A 21150-nucleotide genomic window follows, 5' to 3' on the forward strand; every position below is an offset into this window, starting at 1 on the left:
ATATCCACTGATTTCGTGTGCACAAGTTGAGACACCTAAGGCCTGATTTTTAAGGGTACTTGGCATTTTTACATCACTTTATATGTTCCAGTCACCTTCATTTGCTGTTGTGAGTTCTCAACACTTCTGCAAATCAGTCCCCAGATCTCTCAAAATGGGTACAAAGAAAATTCACTAGATACCTTCCAACTCTGCAACAAATGAGATGGGTCCTGTAGACAACAGACTCAATAACTACCATGCTGAATGAGGCAAGGGTCCTGTGGAAGAAACAGTGAGAGATCACATAATTGGACTGAATCATAATGCATATGCACAAGGGGTTGAATTAAAGTAACGTTTTTGACATTTTTTGACTGTATTATGGTTATTCAGGTGAATTTTTTAATATAATATATAGTTAATGTAAGGACCCTGGAATGACTGTATTTGTTAGAATTACTTAATATGCCAAAACGTTATATTCAGAAGTGAGTTTGAATGTTTGTTTGTATTGCATTTTTGGTGTTTGTATTTTGGTTGATCTGAGCTGTCCCTTAAAGGACGAGATGGGGAGAGCACTTTTACTGTCGTGTGTGTTTGAAAGCATTGTGTAAGAGGTATTGCTGTATCCACACAGTGGAGGACCCAGCCTTTGTATGTTCCTGGGAGGTCAGATATTGATTTAACTTTCCAAAAAGCAAGCCTCATTCTAGAAGTGTAACATTAGTATTTCTGGAGGACTGGATGCCTTAGGGCTTTGCTAATGAGCTACAGTGCCTTTCCCCTGGAAGTCATCAGTGAGTGTGTGTAAATGTAATTTGGTGCATCCCAGTTCCAACTGCCGCATCATACTTATCGTCGTCATTTGTACTGGTTAGCAAGATCTTCAGGACAGAGGCTGTCCTGAGTTGTGAGTCTGTACAGCGCCGCCCTGATCTCAGGTGAGCCCTCTGGAGAGAGCTCCTGCTGCAGAGGTGAACATCCTGTTACTTGTGATAAATGTGCGAGCGTTAGCATTAGCAACACTGATGGTCTCACACACATGCCTCGAAGGTGGGTGAGGGAGTTAAAAACACGATTTAATCTTTTCAAAAAATTTCTCGCCAAGCTCATTATTTCCTACAGTTTTACTCATGACTATTGAACATTTTCCGGTTGCCAAACCTGAAGATAGCTAAGAGTTTAGGGAAGTTCCTATCTGTCTTATGCAGGGAGATGATTCCCAAGAATAGGAGTCCTGTGTGATTATCCTCTTCAGAGAAGTAGGATTACAATTCACTTTCTCTTTGTCACAGCCCTTTCAGGAGGCAGATGGCATGATGTGACAGATTAGCGACACCTCCCAAATGTAGAGAGGAGACAGTAGAATTGGGGAGGAGAGAGATTGTTGAAAATATGAGTGAGGACAAGACCTAAAACTGTTCTGGAAATACAGTCTGAGAGAAGAGAAAAGTCAAGTCAAACCAATGGGTCTGTGACTGAGAGAGAGTCTGAGGGCCCCAGAGAAGTGGGGCAGCTCTAGGGTTGTCACTGGGATTTAGTGCTCTCATTTGAGTCAGAAATGGAAGGATTCCCACCTCCTTTCTTTCATGTGTAAAGAGGACAAAAATAAAGAGAGTAGAAGTGGCTAGCAAGGATTAAATCTTTCTTCTCTTGTCTCTCTGCAGCAGTTCGGCAAAATCCTTGATGTAGAGATAATCTTTAATGAGCGTGGCTCCAAGGTAAGTCCTGTTTCTATATCCAGTTTCTCTTGTTGTTTTGATTGCACATAGAAAGAGGCAGTTCATTGCCTGGATAATATGCTCTGCAGAGATCAGGAGGACCTGGTGTGATGGGGGGGGGAATGGAGAAACTACTTCTGGGACTCTCTCCTGCTCCCTCTAACTCCAGAATCTGAGCATGGCCAATTCTGGGCAGCACATCCAAATGCTCCCAAACATTCCTCTCTCTAATGAGAGATCAGGTTCCTCAACCCTGTGATGAAGGAGGGAGTCATTTGAACCCTCTTAGCAGCAGTTTTCACTGCAGAGCAATGTGGTGTTCTCTGGGGAAGGCAAGACAAGGTGACACTATGTGTTATGTATTGATATCCATAAAGCGGTTTTTATTACATAAAAAGTGCTTATTTAGAGAGAGTGGAATATCTCACATATGCATGGAATTTTTTCCTTGCCTTTTGAAAACTTAATAGACTATTGTGAGAAATACCGGCCTTCCTTGACAGAGACATCTGATGCTTAAATTAAGCACCCACAATTTCCGCCAGTATGAACCCTTCCCCATTGAATTTCTATTTGCGCAGCTATTTTCACCTTTAAGATGCATCAGAAGGGAGGTTTTGTTCAGCACTGATGCTAATTTACCTCTCTGGAGTCCAGGCTTCAAATGTTGCTCAGGTCAAATGTAGTGAATTTCAGTGATCTCTGTCCTAACTGGCAGTTGGGTCTCATCTCATAACCAAGATCATCACAATGACAAATTGATGTGATTCTCTCTCTGCCCAGGAGGTCCAGCACTGGAATAGCAGGGAGTGTTGCAGGTCAGGATCAAGGTGCATTGGCAGAGCTCTGTGGGGGAAGCTTGCACAGTGCATGTCTATACTATGCTTGACTTAATCAGTGCTACGATTCCCATTTTCAATTAAAAATGAAAATTTCCTCTCTCACACGAGATTTTGAAGGTGCAAGCCAGCTAAGCAGTTTATATTTTAAAATCCCTGCCTTTCCCGTGGGTTGCAAGTTCACAGCACTAAGCAGCCCCACTGCTCCTTCAGCGATATACTGATATACAAGGTTCTCTACAAATTCTCACCTGTGTTCCCTAAATTGCATTTTAAAATTCCTTAATATCTCCATGCATTCTCTAGAATCCAGGCAAGGGGTTGTTTTATGTCTAAAAGAACCAAGATTCACTTTCCGCTCCAGACAGCGCACCCCTCCACCCATTTTTGCCCATTCTGTGTGTTTTATAATCCAATCTGCGTAAATAGGTTTCTGGATAGTTTAGTTTGAGAGTTTTCTTTCTCTTTATAGATACAGTAAACCCTACATGCTTTTACCAGAAACATTCAGCTATGGCAGAATCTGTAAATATTTATTCTGCTCTGCACAATTTTCTGATGTTTGTAGGGCAGAGCTGTCTGTGAATTAGCCTTGATTTTAGTAATTTCTCTCGGGCGTCGTGAACAGCCTCTAGCAGAATCTCTGCATTTTCTGAAAGTAATCACTAAAGAAAAAACAAAACCAACTGACCTGTCAAAAACCCGTGGAGCTATATACCTCTTCCCCACGGTATTTGTGCTTTACAGTTCTGTGTGCTTTTCCACTTCCATACACACCTAGCCTCCTCCCCCAGCCCTGTATTAAACACCCACACCTGCCCTTTCCCATTTCAGCGATATTAACATGGGGGATTTTCTGTGAAGCCTTGAATTCTAATTATGAACATTAGCTGTGCAAGAAGATAATTAAGTCCAAGGCTTCTGGTTTTCGGTTAAAACAAAAACCATGTTTGCTGAAGAGTCTTTTGCAGAATTTTGCCCTGGATTCTTAGTAAATATTTTTAAAATGAAAACAACCCAAAGACATAATACTCTGGATATCCAGTTTCCTATTGCTGCTTGTCAACTTCATAGCAATGAGTAGTTGCAAAACTGATGCTTGCTGTTTCAGAGATGGGGAACAGCTTGAATGGAACCCAGAATACACCCAAAGAATATTTGTTCATGCTATTTTGCATCCTGCTGTACCCAAAGTAATTATAATTGTTTTTTAAAAATGCCAAAATTATTCCTACTTAGTATGAAAATGGGAAGCCCCAAGTATTACTGAGTTGGGGTATAGCTGCACGAACCACCTGGTATTCACACGATAATGTAAAAACAACAGTTTGGTGACCTGATGGTGAAGCAAAGGAAATGGATCTTTCTGGAGGCCCCTTACTCACTCTTGGGTTCTTCCCCCCACCCCCACCTCCAAAATAAAATTTGAAATAAATTAAAAATCTGAATGCATTTCTCCTGCCCTGTGGTTTCCTTTGAAATCTAATTATATGAAACCTCTCTCTTCTCCTCCTCCTCTCTCTTGGGAATCTGAAAGCAGATGCTCCTGCTGCCTGCCTTGTGCTGTGTTCTCAATGCTCCCCTCCCCTTCCCAGAGTTCCTAAAGGGTGTAGTTTGTATGTGTGTTTGGTAAATATTTAAGGTATAAAGGTAAATCCCAAATTCCCCTGGTTTTGCCCCCATCCAGTGTGCGATGGGAAACTCTTCCATGGTCTGAGCAGCTCTTTGTCCCTACCTAATGGTGGCAGAGGTTCTCTGCCAGAAATTGCCCCAAGGCTGGTAAATGTAGGGATTTGAGAAAATGTGCAAGTTATAGCCTTCCTTTTGGATCCACCTGAGATGAACTGATAACTTTTCTTTCTGCATCATTAATTCACTTCGATGGGTGATGTTCTTTTTTTACATTCTGAGAGGAATTGTACCCAACAGGGCAAATGATTGTGGCCCCTGAACACCTGAGAAATATGCTAACTGAGTCATGTTACATCACAACAACTGGATTGTGTTACTCATCTTAGAAAATTGCATTGTTGACTTTCTGAAGTGTGGGGGCGGGGTGAATTAGTTCCAAGTCATGTGGTGGTTTCCCCTAATCACGTTATTTAGATTCCAAACTAATCAGAGTGCTCCTCTGATTGGGACTATTTAAAATGACACTGTTGCCCCCGGTGGTCTTTACACCGAGTCTGTGCTGCTACCCATTCGAAAGCGTACATGAATGTTATAAGGCCTCTTGGTTTTCTTGTAGTTTTCAGCTTGCCTAACAGAATGACTTCAGATTTCCCTTCAATGGGATTTTTTTGTTCCCCAGGAAACTAGCTGTTTGTTTATTTCCCTCAGCTTACCATAAAAATTCTAGTTCTGATTCATGTAAATGGTACAACACTCCCATCTCCAATTCACCATGCATTTTAGTGAACCATGGACAGAATATATCCAGAGTAGTTGAGGGTATATGATGCTCCACTTGTTGGAGAAGGCACCTCTTCTAGTAGATGTCCCAACGTTCGTACACCAGCTGAACAGCTGTGCTTGTTTGCGGAGTTAATGCCATCTGCATGTTAGCTTAACCATAGAATTTTAATTGAGACCTGCTCCCCCCATTTCCTGTTCCCAGAAGCTATAACGGAACATTACACCAGAAGGAAACTTAGCGCTTTTCTCCTCATCAGTCATTCAAGATGCAGCATTCAGAGCTGTGCACATGTTGATATTAATAACAAAATAAGACTGCTTCTGAACCGGGAGTCCTGGCTGCTGATTGGCTGATGAGGGAGTCATTTACAAAAAATATTAAGAGTTCAGTTTTAGTACAGATCTCACATGCCATTGGTTTCAGAATTACGTAAATCATAGAATCATAGAATCTCAGGGTTGGAAGGGACCTCAGGAGGTCATCTAGTCCAACCCCCTGCTCAAAGCAGGACCAAACCCAACTAAATCATCCCAGCCAGGGCTTTGTCAAGCCTGACCTTAAAAACCTCTAAGGAAGGAGATTCCACTACCGCCCTAGGTAACCCATTCCAGTTCTTCACCACCCTACTAGTGAAAAAGTTTTTCCTAATGTCCAACCTAAACCTCCCCCTCTGCAACTTGATACCATTACTCCTTGTTCTGTCATCTGGTACCACTGAGAACAGTGTAGATCCATCCTCTTTGGAACCCCCTTTCAGGTAGTTGAAAGCAGCTATCAAATCCCCCCTCATTCTTCTCTTCTGCAGACTAAACAATCCCAGTTCCCTCAGCCTCTCCTCATAAGTCATGTGCTCCAGCCCCCTAATCATTTTTGTTGCCCTCCGCTGGACTCTCTCCAATTTATCCACATCCTTCTTGTTTGATGTCCCCCGCTTCCTTTTATGGGGAAAACCCAGATCCATCAAAAAAGAGTTAGCCCAGTGTCCTGAAGAGTGTTCTGAATTTCTTATGGGAGAGAAGGAAGTATCCACAGGAGCAAATCCAATGGAGCTTAACCCCAAAAGGGATTGTGGCTTGTTGGACAAATATATGTTGATCACATCTATAGAGTTCCACTTTTAGCTGCTAGCTGAGGAACCTCCTGACAATAGTGCACACTATTACTGTGGTGACCTGGGCTACTGGCCACTTATTTGATTACAGGATTCTGGTTCACAGAGCAATTTAATTCACACTGGGCTCCATTCAGCACCACTCCAGTCCCCTGTGTAGTTGTATATTTCATTTTAACATTTTGTAAAATATACATGTTCTGTAAATTTTGTTCCGGTCTATTGCAATTCATACAGAAAACAGGCAGAGGTGGTTAGCAGGCACACTGATACATCCACCCACCTTTTATGGACTTCCTGTACTGAAGGTTGCCATGGCAGTCTGGGCTGCAGCAACAGCATCTCCTACATTCCTGAGATCCAAACCAGAGAAACCAAAAAGGGATGATTAGTTAAAGGACACTCATGTGCAAATCTCTCTCTCATTTCCTCTGTTATCCCCAAATAAATTCTCTTACTTTCACATGCTGTTCCAGCACCCAGTCATCACCTCTTCTTTCCCCAAGGACTGATACACATCTCCTGGAGCCTCACTGCTAGAGGTGGGGATGGGTTACATCACCTCTTCAGACCTTTTTCAGGAACACATCCATATCTGGATCTTAAGAGGGAAACATGAGTGAGGAAACAATTAGTGCATCTACAAAACAAACTAAGAAAAGAAAATCAAGCTCCTTACCTCGTGAAGCACCAACATCAGAATTCATATATTCACAATCATAATATTGCCCATACTCCAGATGCAGAACTGGTCTGGCAGCAGCAGCAGCCCAAGTGGAGGCTATATCACCCTTATGATAAAAGACAAGGAACAGCTTCAAAACACTGGTAGAGCGGACACCCCTGCCTACTGTTGCTATTCCCTTGAAAGCTGGGGGCGGGGGTAGGAATCTCATGCTGTTCATACAACTTTTATAGCACAGCATAGTTGCAGAAAGCACACTCCTATTTTTAAAAAATATGGCTGCACACTAGCTTAGGGCTTGCCTAAACAAGAAATTTGCACCCATTTAACTAAAGCTGTAATCTTAAACCCATTTAGTTAAACCTGTGCAAAAGGTGTGTGGACACTCTTATGTTGGTTTAAGTCAATTTAAACTAAAGCCAAATAAGTCACTAAAACTATGTCTACACTGCAGACCTCACAGTAGTACTGCTGCAGCTGCACCAGTGTAAGGTCTCCTGCGTAGCTGCTCTATGCCGGCGGGAGAGAGCTCTCCTGCTTGCATAATTAAGCCACCCCTAACGAGGGGTGGCAGCGATGGCAGCGGGAGAGCATCTCCCACCGACATAGCGCTGTCCACACCCCTGACTGACAAAGGTTTAACCGACAAAGTGCCATTGTAGACATAGTTCATTATTATTTTCTTACTAAACTGAAATAAGTGTGTCCACACAGGTTTGTGTTGATTTAACTAAATTGGTTTAAAGACAGACAAGTTAAATCATTGCCACTTTCTTTTGTCAGCATGGTCCTTAGTAATTACTTGGAATGAAAGAGATGTAGCCAAAATCTTTCCCCCTTGTTGTCTAGCTACAATTTTAGGCCTTGTCCACACGCAGTCTTGAACCCAGGCAAACCCTGGTGTGCACACTTTTATTTTGGCTTACCAGTCACTAATTTCAGCTTAGTTTATACCAATTCATAATTAATTTGAGACAAACTGAACAAAGTCTGGCATAAAACAAAATAAGAGAGTTCACACAGCCATTTGTGTGCTGGCTTAACTAAATCCATTTAAAATCACACCTAAGTGCAACTGTGCTTGTAGACAAGCCCTTAGTTTGATTTCCCTTACTGACCAGAAGTTGTATCGTTCTCCTCCTACAGGTTTTGGGGAATGTGTGTTCACTCTTTAAACAGTGGGTGCTTGTTTCTGAATCTCCTGCTCTGCTGCTGTTGGTGCATTCCAATCACTTATCTCAGGTGGATTACGGAGGAAGGTGGAAGGTCCCCTAATCTCTCCTAAAACCTTGGAAGCAGGCAGCCTGAACTGCTGGACTTTCCTGGCCATGTCTCTATGCTTCTGTGTCTTGACTGTATCTATAAAGAGGGTTTATTTTCAGAAAAACAACTTATTTTTGGTAAAAATTAATTTTTGAATGTAGCAGCAAATTAAGGAAGTGCCCTTCAGAGGCTTTGTGTTCTAGCAACACAAGACAAAGATACTGCTGCTCAGGTGAATGTTCTAAGCACAGTGGAAAACAAAGAGTTAACAATGCATGGATTTCAAGGGACTGGTTTAGTTTCCTTTGGTTTTTATTTTATGTTTTTTGTTGTTTTATTTTTGTTTTGTTTTAATTTCTGTGTTCTGGCCACACCCAGGAGAACCGTCTGCTTTTGATTTCTCCCTTTACGGTCACATGGTAAATTTTCTTTCTCATTCTTCAGAGATGGAAACATTCAAAGACTATATATCTCTATCTATCTATTTTTTTACACTGCTCATCCTGTTGCTTGTTATTTATTGCAGAATCTGAGGCCAGACTAAAAGGGTGACAGTTACTCGGTCTCTTCAGGGCCCTCAAACAAGCCTTTGGGAAAAGAGAGAAGGGTACTGTTGGGCTACAGATTGCTCAAATGTTGCAGAGAGGTTTCTTTGGGGGTACCTTGTACGTCTAAGCTTGATCTTATTTCCTACTGACGGTTGAGCTACTGGCAAGGTTGATGTTGGAAAGTCATAACAGTCCTATTAAACTTAGTCTACCTGTAATATTTAGAAAACCCTAGATCTCTCTTGACCCAGGCCTGCATCCTCCCTGGATCTGGCCCTCTGCCTGCAGAGGTAAGGAGAGCCTTTGCCCATTGTGGATCCAGGTTAGCAAATATTTTTTGCTTGAAACGAGTATTGTTTTGTAAAGCAGACAGTCTTGGGTGTGAGTAGAAATTATTGGGGGACGGGGAAAAGACTGTTATAAATGAATGTGGGTACAAAATAATCTCCATTAATGTAGGTCATCTTTTAAAAAAAAAAAGATTTTTAAAAATCAGATTTGTGCCTTTTTTCTCCCACATGGAAATTTTTAAAACAAATGAAGAAAATAAAAATTCTGCCAGGTTTTTTTTTTTTTTTTTAAATCTTAGAAATAGCAGTAATGTCAGGTCCGGTCTGGTCTACTTTTACTGGGGTAGTAGTTGTAGGAAGTGTTGTCGTAGCCGTGTTGGTCCCAGGTATTAGAGAGACAAGGTGGGTGAGGTAATATCTTTTATTGGACCAACAGAAGTTGCCTCTGGAGTACTAGTTGGAAGGCTCAGATGTGCATTATGTGGTCTCATACTTTAATGCAGGGTGCATAGGTGTTGAATCTTTAACACCATCCATACTCCAAAGTGTTAATTGGATATTAGAATTAAATAAGTGTCAACAGAGAGATACAGTCTGAGGGCTTGTCTATACATAAACTGGAACCAAAATAAATAAATCAGTTTTAATTCATACCTTTAGTTATTTTGGTGCAAGTCTGTGTGTGGGCGTTCATTTTGGAATGAGTGCCCCAGTTTGATATTAGTTGTTGGTTTCAATTTTTTTTTACTGAAGTTCATTTGAAATAGGGTACTCTTATTCCAAAATAAGTGTCCCCATACAGATTTACACTGTCTAGAATAGTGTGAAGTAAAACCAGTATAGTTATTTTGGTGCCAGTTTGTGTATAGACAAGCCCTAAAAATCTCTTTTCCTCTATTGCTCAGTTTTATGTCATTTGTGATGTCAGAATTTCTTTAATTCTCTTCTCTCCATAAACTCTTCCAGGACAGATAATTACTGATGTTTTTAATGAAAAAGCAAGTTTTTATTTTTAATTTTTTTACAACAAATGTTCAGGCTGCCTTTATACACCATAAAGAAGCAAAGAGGAGCACAACCATAACTTTTCCACCTTCACAGGTTGCCTTTAAAGGCAACCTATGGTCTATCCTCCTTTGGCAGCAAGCTCAGCTCCAGCATGTCTGAGCCAAGGTTCAAGAGGGTTTTATCAAATTCAGACTAGTTTGTCATCCCTGATTCTGCCCACCAAGTGGTGCAAATTTTAACTCATTTCAGCAACACACTTTCAAACTGCTTTGAAAAAGGAGTCGCATAGTTTGTTTTATTTTTTTAGTAACCGGGAAAATGTGATTGGCTGGAAGTTTCGATTCCTAGGGTAAGAGGAGACATGAGATTCTCTTACAGAAGCCAGTGTTACAATTTAATCATTAGCTACGATTTTTTCTCTTGATCTTAAAACAAAAAGACAACTACCACCACCAAAAAAACCCTGCTTTACAAATGTAAAAGGATTTTGTACTGGAAACCCAGTTGTGAAGGATAAGGGCTACTGTGCACAAGGCTACCAGAATAGCAAATGGCTCAAACCTTATAAGGTTCTCATTATAAAACCTTAAAAAGCCCTTGGTAAAATGATGGCCTACTAGCCTTTTGCCATTAAGCCTGTTTAGAAATCAAGATGCTGCTACTCCACTTCAGCCTGTCTGTTGAAGAAGGCGGCTGCAGAGCCGAGATGACTCTTCCCTGCAGAGGCATAGTCTTACATCACTCACATTATCTGGGTCTCTGTTTAGTATAATCGTTTCCATTACATCAAAGACAAGGTTTGTTCTCCCTGCTCCCCAGGGTGGTTCCAGCACAGATTACTGTCTGTACACAACTGGTGGTCATTTTATACCAAGCCACAGCAACTAGGTACCCCTCTCCTGTTCATAAAGGATCTGAAAAGCAATCTGAGGTGAAATTTTCACCTTGGTTCCTGACCACAAGATTTTTATATTAAGAATGTCCAAATCATCAGAGCTGTCTGTTAGAATGTATCATTTGCTGCTAGTTAAATTGCTAGTTAATTTAGTCTCGTCAGTCCATCCGTGTGACAGTGCAGTTCATCCCCATGGGAGTCAGTGTGATGTCATACACTGCACTGTTTATGATTGAATGAACCTGCTTGAGTGGAGACTTAGGAAAGAGATTCTGTACGTGTGTTCCAGGTGGCCTGGGCTTAGTAGGCCTAGGGCTTTGCATGTAAGGAGATGTTACAATAGCCCTTGGGCCACCATAGTTACCCTAATAGGCATAGGTGCTGGCTGGAAGTGATTTCCATCATCTACAGGGTTTAGTTTGGTTCAATGGTTCTCAGCATCCCCACTATACAAATTGTTCCAGCGCCCCTGCTCACAGGCCAATGGGAAACCATTCTTCTCCAGCTTCAGAGTTCAAGCCCACCTGGTGGTCCCGCTTGTCTCAACACACAATTGAGAAGAAACCAGGACAGCCTTTTGAAGTAGGAATTGTTAAGATAGTGGTCTAGGTATGTAGCTGAGTTAGGAGGGGAGGCAGCTGTGGGATAGGGGATGGCAGCTAAATCCTGTCTTGGCCTATGACATTAATGCACCTAGAAATCTCGTTCAGACGTATTATACTATATAGATTTGATATGTCAGTCACAGAGGGAAAATTTTACACCGCTCTTTTCTGACAATAATATATAATGCTTTACATGTTTATATTTTGGTACCACCTAGAAGCCCGAGTTAGCATCAGGGGCCTGTCCTAGGCACTGTACAGGCATAGAGGTAGACATGATCTCTGCCCTGGAGACCTTACACTGGGCTTTACAAACATCTAATCTTCACAACAGTTCTATGAGGTAGGTAAATATTATTATTGTACCCATTTTATGGATAGGAAAAGTGAAGCAGAGAGGGTGACTTGCCCATAGCTACAGTGGTGTCAATGTAGGAGCCAGGATCGGAACAGAGGAATTCCTGGTGCCCAATCCTTAACTCAAACCACACCTCTCTCCTGCAAGAGACTGTTGAAACTACCAGGTGCCTTTCAATACCGTATAAAGGGCCACAAAGTAGCACAGGCATTAATTGGCAGTGGTGTGAAATGTCTAGCTCGGGCTTTACCAGCTTCTCTACATCAGAATAGAATAGGGCCTAGGATTTACCTTTAAGAAAATTTGTCTCGAGTAACTTTGTTCTTCGTTTTTGGTCTGGCCTCAATTGCTTTTACATTTTCTTTTCATTATTATTATTTATTATTATTATTTATTATTTAATATTCTGATTAAAATTCCTTTATTTTATTTTATTGAATTGAATTTCTTTTATTTATGAAACATGCATGAACCAACTATGTGACTCTAGGAGAGTATTGCTGAGTTGTGCTGATGTCAATTTCATACTGTGATATTTTTTCTCTATTTATCTAGAGATCAGTATTTCAATATATAATGATGTGCATGTTTTCCCCCCTTCTCCCGCTGCATGCAGGGATTCGGGTTCGTAACTTTCGAGAATAGTGCTGATGCAGACAGGGCCAGGGAGAAATTACACGGCACCGTGGTAGAGGGCCGTAAAATCGAGGTGCATGTCTTCAGTAATTCAATTTCTTCTTTATATTTATTCTTTTTATTTCTTTTTTGTGTCTTGCCTCACTTATTTCACATTTGGATCCCCGTCTTGTGTGTGCGTGTTTGTGTCTGTGTCCTTCACCCCACTGCACTGAAGTGTACAAAAGTGACGTCCCCTCCCAAAAAATATCTTTGGTTGATTTGAGTATTTTTCTTTTTCTTTCTTTCTTTTTTTTTTTTTTTAAGTTTGTTTCCCACCCACTCCAAATTTTTGCCCTTCTGCTGTCTTGATTTTCCTTTGCTTCAGTTTGTGAGGCTCCGATTTCCTGTTTGTTATCAGGCCTGAACAAAAGCAACTCAAAAAGTACTGTCTGATTTCTAACTCTGTGTCTGACAATAAAGCAGGGGGCCAGCCAGTATCCTCTCTTTCCTCAGAGGCCAGTTCTCCTTCATATGAGTGTGAGCTGATGTTGAGGGCAGGGTAGAGGGGAAAAGGCACTGATTGGGCTGCTATAGCTGCCTTCTTGGTCTGTCTGCAGTCAATTAAAGTTAACTCTTAAAACTTCCTGTAAGGAGAGCTCTCAATAGAAGGGTTAAGTGTCTGGCCAGAGTAGCTACATATGAGGCCGTTGCATGGTGCTCACCAATTTTCTGTTCCACCTTGTTGAAGGCTAACTGGCCCCTTCCCCTTCTCCCTCTTCCTTTACCAAAAAAAAAAAAAAAAAGTACTAAATATTAAAAAATATTAAACAAAAAAGCCGCCGTTTTGAGTAAGATGTCTGCATATTTTGCTTTTTTTTTTGTTTTTGTTTTTTTTATTTCCCTTTTCGATGGTTTAGCGTTTAGGGCCCTTCACTTGACTCACTCTTTCCATGGTAACTATACACAATGCTGGCGATGGTACGAGTTGGCGGTAAGTGAAACAAAAGCGCTGGAGAAGAAGCTTGTATTTTTTAAATTTTTCTTAAAGTTACAAAAACAAAATTAAATAAGAAAGAAAAAAATCCATCTGCCATCTCACATTAACACTACAAAATGTGATTTGACTTGTTGTCCCCACCCGCCTCCTTTCCCTTTTCCCCTCTTTTATTTTCAATGCTGTTGAGTAATGCCGCCTGGACTTTGGATGTACGTATCGTTTTGTAGCAGTCTGAGCTGTTTGATTACTGACTTCATGGTGATTTCCCCTTGCACATCTTACTCAGAGTTACTGAACTCCAGTTTGGCTGGTTTTTATTAATGCACCCATCCCCTCCTCTCTCTCTCCTGCCCCTTCTTTCTCTTGCTCTGTCTTTCCCAGACCTGTTTGTAGCTGTGATTGTTTGTTCTCTCTCTTTCTCTGTCTCCGCGCCCCCCATACCCTCACTCCCCAGTTTATTTCTTTACTCAGTTAAATGCAGCTGTTGGTCTCTCTTTGCTGACTGGTGGTTTCTGATTGGTTCTGGCAATTTTTCCTTTAAGTGCTTGTGTTGCACTTTGCTGTAGCAGCTGATTTCAGGCACTCGCTCCATCTTAATGATTGTCTGTGAGACCCTCTCTTCTCCCTCTTCTCCTCCCCTCCCCCCCATCAATTGTGTTTTTTTCCCCTTTCTTTTATCAGTGTGTGTTTAACTGCATGCTCTCAGTCTCATCATTGTTGTTTTCCATTCTTTCTTTTTTAAATGTGTAATGTTTATATTGTTTTTGGGCCAAAACTAGAGTAAATGTGATTCCAGGCTCCCCTTGCCTGCACAGGCTCACCACTCCATAAATCCCAAAGGATGTGACGAGACACTTTTTTGGATTACTTCTCCTTAAGACTGGCTTCTTTCATTCCTCTGGCCTCTCAGTTCCATTCTGGCCTGAGATTTTGACAGCTCATTGATTCCTGCTAAGAAGCTTCACCCTCCTTGCAAGAACTCTGAGGCTGTGTCTGACACAGGGCTGCAGTAACTTGGCTTTCAAACCCCATCCATCCTTTCTTTATCAGCACCACCTCTGCTGTAACACCCACTTGCTGTAGCACTCAGAATGCTTGGAACTATGCGGAGCTCTGTAATGAGGGTGGAGGGTACAGTGAAACCAGGAGACTCATCTACACCTCTGCATTTTATTTTAAGAGATTTTTGTGAGAATTTTAAAATCAGAGATAAACAAATCAGTAACCCAAGGGCATCTTGAAACTGGGTTGAAGGCCAATGTCTCATAGGATTCCAAAAGTCTCTCTTGGCCTAGCGAGATTAAATCCAAGACAACTAGAAACCAGATTACTTTTCTTCTTGAAGACCTGTTTGTCTGTGACATTTGTGGTCTACAACATTTTAATGGTGGGCTTCTAAAAGGAGCTAGTTTATTCACCACCTGCTTTGTTTTTCCTCTGCCTCAGCTGCAGAGATCACCATCTGTACCACTCCAGTGGGCCTCGGACAAGCTTTTTGCCCGTCCAGTTGGTGAGCTGCAGATATCCAGTGTGCTCTAATGGTGGCAGGATGTCTGAGAATCCCAATTTTACTCTCGTTGGCCTTTTGTTTAAATGCATAAAGTGCCACAATTAGCTGTAATGTTTACAATTAAGTGGCAACTTCTAATAGTAATTTAAATATCTTGTATTTTTATAAAAGTAGCTGTTTGATTTCTTTGCGCTAAGATGTATAGGGTATGAGATATTGGAGAGGTAGTTATAATTTTCCCTAACGTCTTGTGCTTCCTTCCCTCTCCTCCCCCGCCCCTTTCTTACTTTTAGGTGAATAATGCCACAGCGCGAGTGATGACCAATAAGAAGATGGTCACGCCATATGCAAATGGTAAGAGAGAATGTTTGCGCTAATCCTAAACTGAAAGGCTTCAGGGGTGGTGACAAACTCTACAGCCTCAAATTGAACACCTTATTACAAGGTCTCATTGTTCCTTGACTACAGTGGGATCTCTGGATGCTCAGTACCTTTGAAACTCAGGCCACTTATTTAGGTGCTTAATTGTGGATTTAGGAGCCCAACTTTAGGAACTCATTTTTAAAAAATCTTGGCCTTACTTTTAGCTGTAAATATAACTCTCTCCTTGCAGCCAGGAAAGCTGGGGCACCAAACAGTTTGCCTCTCAGAGAACTTGCCTATTGTCAACAGTTTTCCAAGGGACATGAATAAGGAATGACTCAGTTGTTTTGTGGAGTGAAGAAGTCTTGGGTCTGTTGTCTACCAATCTCTCTGCAGCAACTCTATGTAGCATAGTATAGAAACAGCAATACACTTATTAAACAGTGCACGTTATGTGAAGAGGCTTTCCCTTATGAGAACTGAGCACCATTATACAGGATGCTGTATATTTTAAATCTCACCCCTCCAATGAAATGAAATGTGGAGTTTACGAAGTTGTCCTGAGACATAGTCAGTGGTCCCCAGTTGCACTGAAAAGGTTCCCAAACCGCTTATGTGCAGTAGCAAGTAAAGCATACAGTAGATCATGAGAGAGCATGGGTTGGTGGTTAAAACAGAAGATTGGAAATCAGAAGATCTGGCTCCTATTCTTGCCTCGTCTACAGCTTTACTATGTAGCCTTGGGCAAGTCCCTTAATTTGCATGTGCCAGTTTCCCAAGTGTGGTGAGGTTTAATGAATGTTTGTAAAGAGCTTTGAAATCCTGTGGTGAGAAGTCACTATGGAAGTCCAAAGTGGTTGTGCTGTGTTACCCAATGAATAGGGACAGAGAATGTATAGGGTTACATTGTAATGACATGTAGACCAGGGTGACTGGCAGGAGCATCCTTTTGGTTTGTCAACCCGTAAAGTCTACATTAAAATAATGTAAAGGTGTATGGTATTTGGGCAGTTTGAGTGTACTAGTTAGTGCTTTTCACTGCCATGTGAGAGAGACTAGGTTTGGGAATTAAAATCCATGTCTGTCTATCCAGGTTCTTATCTTAGCACCCATCATCTTAGCCTCTTGCTCACAAAGTTGGCAGTGCACAGGCAATATGCCCAGTGCGGCAAAGAGGGTGTGTATTACATCATTCAGCATTACCCCCCAGCATATTAAGTAGTGACGTTATTGGGCTGTGATCAAATCACACCAGAAAGATGATTTATAAGACTTCAAAGGTGAGGCTGAATAGCTAAAGTGTAGTAAGTTTCATAGGACCTGCATGGTTACCAAGTAAACAGATGAGGCCTGCCCTGAAAAATAAAGACTTCTTTGTAGAAATCAGACCTGATCATCTTAAAGAGTCCACCCTAATACCAGTTCTCTTCCCTTTTTTGGTTAGAATGGGTGGAGACAAACAGGTTTTCCAGCTCTGCTCACTTGGGAAAAGTGCCTCAGTTCATATCCATTCTACAATGGCAGGCTTTTCACCAGGTTCATTATTTGCTAATTTAACCATTGCTCTCTTGTGTATTTGTGCTGATGATTTTCAGTTCTTCCCCATTGTACAGATTATATTAAATGATTCTCTGGGAAAGATTGCATCTGGGGGATGCAACGTGGAGAAAGCAGCAAAATATAAATAAAATGGAGAAGAGAAAATGTGGAATCAACAAACTTGTTTGTTTGAAATACTTTTATGCAACATATTGTGTGTGATTCAATTACCTGGGAAATCTCAACTCAATTGCCATGCTGTCTTTAGATAAATATCATAGCCAGTGTATTTGAGACATAGGGATGTAACATGACTTGCCTGAGATCACAGATTGAGCCAGTGGTTTAGACATAGTTAGAATCTTCAAGATTCCCAATGAACATATAGAATAGTAAGAACTAACGGGAAGATCCACAGAGAGAATGAATCTTGTGGGCCAACTATGGGAATTGTAGTGAACAGCTGTATAAGGCAGTTAGCATTCTGCTCAGTTTTGTTTCTTACAGCTTACACCAGAGGTTACTATGCAGTGGATCAGCTAGCGTTCTGCTTATATCTCCCATATAATGGTCTATATCTGGACCCTGGCATTAGGAAAGACAGTCTGCCTCTATTCAACAGCAGAGGGACCTCGGTGGAAGCCATAATGGGAGAAGTGCCTAAAGCTGAGTTTCACATGCAAAGCTCATTTTCCTCCCTCACCCTTTCCACTGTTTTTCCTGATATGGACTTCAGCACTCATTGCCATCTTTGCTATTTCAGGTTGGAAATTGAGCCCTGTGGTTGGAGCAGTGTACGGCCCCGAGTTATACGCAGGTAGAACTTAAGTAGACACTTTCATTTCTGCCATTTAACTGCAGTGGTGTTTGTTTGTGTTCACAGTCTGCTGTTTCTTTATAACCTTTTTACGTTTTTTATTCTTTTTAAAACTAAATTAGCGTCCAGCTTTCAAGCAGATGTCTCGCTGGGCAATGACGCCGCAGTGCCCCTGTCAGGAAGGGGGGGTATTAACACTTACATTCCTTTAATCAGTAAGTAGCCCCAATTGGCCCCTGTATTGTTACTGTGCTTGAGTAAACAATGATCTGTTAGCCCTCTTCTCTCCAGCCTGTATGATATATACTTGAAAGGATGGGTCTTGTTGGGGACAGATTTGCCACCAGCCAGAACCCCCAGGCATGGTAGCGGCCATGACCTTTCCATCTTGCAGTGTGTTTCCATGCTTGCTTTTGACTGGGGTTTCTGAAATGATAAGGAAGGTGCAGAGCAGGAGGGAGGGGAGTGTGAAGAGAGTGCCACTGCTTGTACTTCAAAACCAAAGACACCAAACAGACAGCTCTCCAAAGTACATATTATACAAGCTGCTAAACTGCGAGTCCACTGCAAGCCCCCTAGTGGCATGCGCCTGGAAGCACCTTGGGTTGAATTTGTGCCTTGCGACTGGCTCCTTCTGGGTATCTGTTATTGCATTGTGTTTGCAGCTGCCTCTGAGGTTTTGACCTAATTTGCCCTGAGCCAGTTTACTCCAGCATGAAGTGTAATAAAACAGGGCCCAATACACATGGAACCGGTTACTGGTCACATTTGCCAGAAGACAATGGGCTCTTGTTAAACTGGCACTTAATGGGGAATTTCTGCTGCCTTACGTGGGGGTTATCCTGTCTTTCTGGCTTTAAATTGAACATGGGGAGGGAGGGGATGGCAAAGGGGAAGGGAAGAGGACAATTGACTGATTTAAGGGGCTCATGCTGAATTGTTTCAAAGAAACTAAACAGACAAATCCCCAAAGTACATATTATACAATTTGGAAGAGTCGCCTGCTATATTGGTAGCAACTCTTTGTGCTTCTCGGACTCTTTCTAACCAGACTGCATGGCAGTGTCAAAATGGGGGCGGAGGGAAATTGTACCATGTTTGCAATGAACAAGGCATGACACAGCATTAACCCCTTGCATGGCAGGCCTCTCTGCAGCCCCTCTCTCCCTCTAGTGATGTAGCAGGAGGTACACTCTTTCTATGGGGCTGTAAGCATGCCCCTTTGCCGGACAGACGCGGAACATCTCATAGCTCTGGAGCCTATTGTATTATTTTGTTCAAAAGAGATAGTTTTGAATTGGGCTGGAGTTCTGATCCCTCTCATCTTTCTACTTATCTGTCTTTACAGTTCCAGGCTTCCCCTACCCAACTGCAGCCACCACAGCAGCTGCGTTCCGGGGAGCACACCTGAGGGGTCGAGGACGAACAGTATATGGTGCAGTCCGGGCAGTACCCCCCACGGCCATCCCTGCCTACCCAGGGTAAGCACTGGACACCAAAACAAGTGTGTTCTACGCCATGTTGAGAGGTAGCTGATTGGCCAAGGATAAAAATCAGAGCTCTGTTGGATGGTGAGAGTCAGGATGCACCAACATCAGAGTACTCTGCACCCAGTGACACCGAAAAAAGATCTAAAATCTTCTGTGTTAGATACTTTACACTTCATTTCAGTATCCTGACACTCTAGTAACTAAAGGCAACTGCCTAAGGCAGTGATCCCCAACGCGGTGCCCGCCGGGGCATCTATGTGCGCCCACCTACTGACAAGGGAGTGCCCCAGTGCCGAGGAGCACGGCCACCGAACAAGCAGCTGCCGAAATGCCACCAAGAAGCGGCAAAGTCAAGAAGTGTCGCCGACTAAATGCCGCTGCTTTTTGGCGGCGATGCCTCTTGATGACACTGCTTCTCAGCGGCGACGCTTCTTCGCATTGTCACTTCTCGGCGGCTGCTTGTCCAGCGGCCGCGCTCTTTGGCGGCTAGTCGTCAGGCGCCCGCCACACTGAAAAGGTTGGGGACCACTGGCCTAAGGTACCAGCAGGTTCCTTCTCATATGCATTAGTAGTTTGTCTATGTGGAATTCATCTAGCATTGACACTACGAAAAAGGACAAAGAAAGGGTCTCAAGTTTGTGGAGTGAGGCAGGTTCTGTTCTCTTCACTCCTTTGTATTTTGTTATCCAGAAGTGGGGAGTATGATCAGTTACCTTCATGCCTCACCATCTGGGAGTAGGGCACAGGAGAGCCAGTTACCCACAATGGATTTGCTTTCTTTGTTGGAGACAGTTTAAAAAGGTTTAAAACAAAGATCAATCAAGTCCGTTTAAATTAAGGTGGGGGAGAGAGGGAGTATAGGGAAAATGAAATGGCAACATGCTTTGAATAATAAGAATAGTATAAAGTACTGATGGACGTGTGATCTAGCATCCTTCACCATCTGATTTTCATTAGTCATGCAGTGGAATGAATTCCGTAGAAACAAACTATTTTGTTATTTGAAAGGTGTAAATTGCTGGATTTATTTGGGTTCTTTGAATCTGAGGATGCCTCATTCACATTGTTTACCGCTGTAGCCTGTTTGCCCAGTTCTCAAGGCAACATCCTCACATTTTCACAGAGGGAATCTGAGTGAGAGAGAATCCTCCCAGAGAGCAAGAAATTTGGACACTAACTCCCATTTCTCCTCATTAAGCCAGCTATGGAGTGGGGAGCATAGACCATAAGTCTCCTAATACGACAGTACCTTTGGACCTTGCCCTCGGATGTACTGATCAGCTTGGGAGACCTTGTGTAATAGATTAAGATGAGGGTTACTGTGCCCTTTCTTTGTAGAGTCCAGTCTGGCATTTAAAATAGAACTCAATGTAGCAAGTTGGAGTAGCCAGACATCCATCTACCCTACAGCAAGAACTTGCAAAGCAGTTTGAATTATTGCTACATCTTACATTACGCAAATAAATATTTTGGACTTAGTACATCCAGTGACCCGGGGTGGGGAAACTGTTGCCTGAACAAATGGGGGTTCACAAGGTGTTCTTTTTGCTGAGTTTTCAGATGATCATCCCTCTTACACAGATCCGTCTCTTTCCACTGCCATTACAAGTTTATATCCTATATTCTCTAACCCTGGCCTCTGACCTACACCCTCTGTCCATCTTTGTTACTGTAATAATGACCCAGTCCTGTTTTATCAGGAAATGCTCCAGAGTGAAGCACACAAGCAAAATTGAGCTAAGTGCTACTATCTAGAAGGACTATTATCCTGTTGTAGGAAGGACTTTTATTCTTTATCCCTGATAGTAACGGCTAGAGCATTCCTAGCAAGAGGCTGTCATCAGTGGTACACTGGGAGAACACTCCTTATAGCCTTTCTGCACTTATGATTGATTGCTTAAATCCAACCACATCTTTGTATAAAGGAGTTATTTACATTTGGAATACAGGTCATGCACCAGTGACCATCCCTTCTAAATAATGTCTCATGACTGTATTTACTTGCAATTCATTCAGTTTGTCTGACGCCACAGATTGATCTCATATGTCTTCATGTTCAGTGAACTGTCCAGCAAACAATTGGAAGACAGCAGTA

At 42.2% G+C, this 21150-nt stretch overlaps 1 protein-coding gene across 14 annotated transcripts in view; it reads left to right on the forward strand.

Annotated features, from left to right (window-relative positions):
- RBFOX2 (RNA binding fox-1 homolog 2) overlaps positions 1-21150 on the forward strand; it is a 262724-nt gene that overhangs the window by 222920 nt on the left and 18654 nt on the right. For 9 of the 14 annotated variants that reach the window (XM_044986568.1, XM_044986573.1, XM_044986494.1 and 6 more), the window contains 6 exons: positions 1650-1703; positions 12338-12430; positions 15140-15200; positions 17512-17565; positions 17688-17780; positions 18914-19046. In XM_044986568.1, the coding sequence (XP_044842503.1) occupies positions 1650-1703; positions 12338-12430; positions 15140-15200; positions 17512-17565; positions 17688-17780; positions 18914-19046 (488 nt within the window). The remainder of the gene's footprint in view (positions 1-1649; positions 1704-12337; positions 12431-15139; positions 15201-17511; positions 17566-17687; positions 17781-18913; positions 19047-21150) is intronic. The other 5 variants (XM_044986536.1, XM_044986508.1, XM_044986527.1 and 2 more) reach the window with 3 other exon arrangements.

The sequence above is a fragment of the Mauremys mutica genome, chromosome 1 (assembly GCF_020497125.1).
Source record: "Mauremys mutica isolate MM-2020 ecotype Southern chromosome 1, ASM2049712v1, whole genome shotgun sequence".
Lineage (NCBI taxonomy): Eukaryota > Metazoa > Chordata > Testudines > Geoemydidae > Mauremys > Mauremys mutica.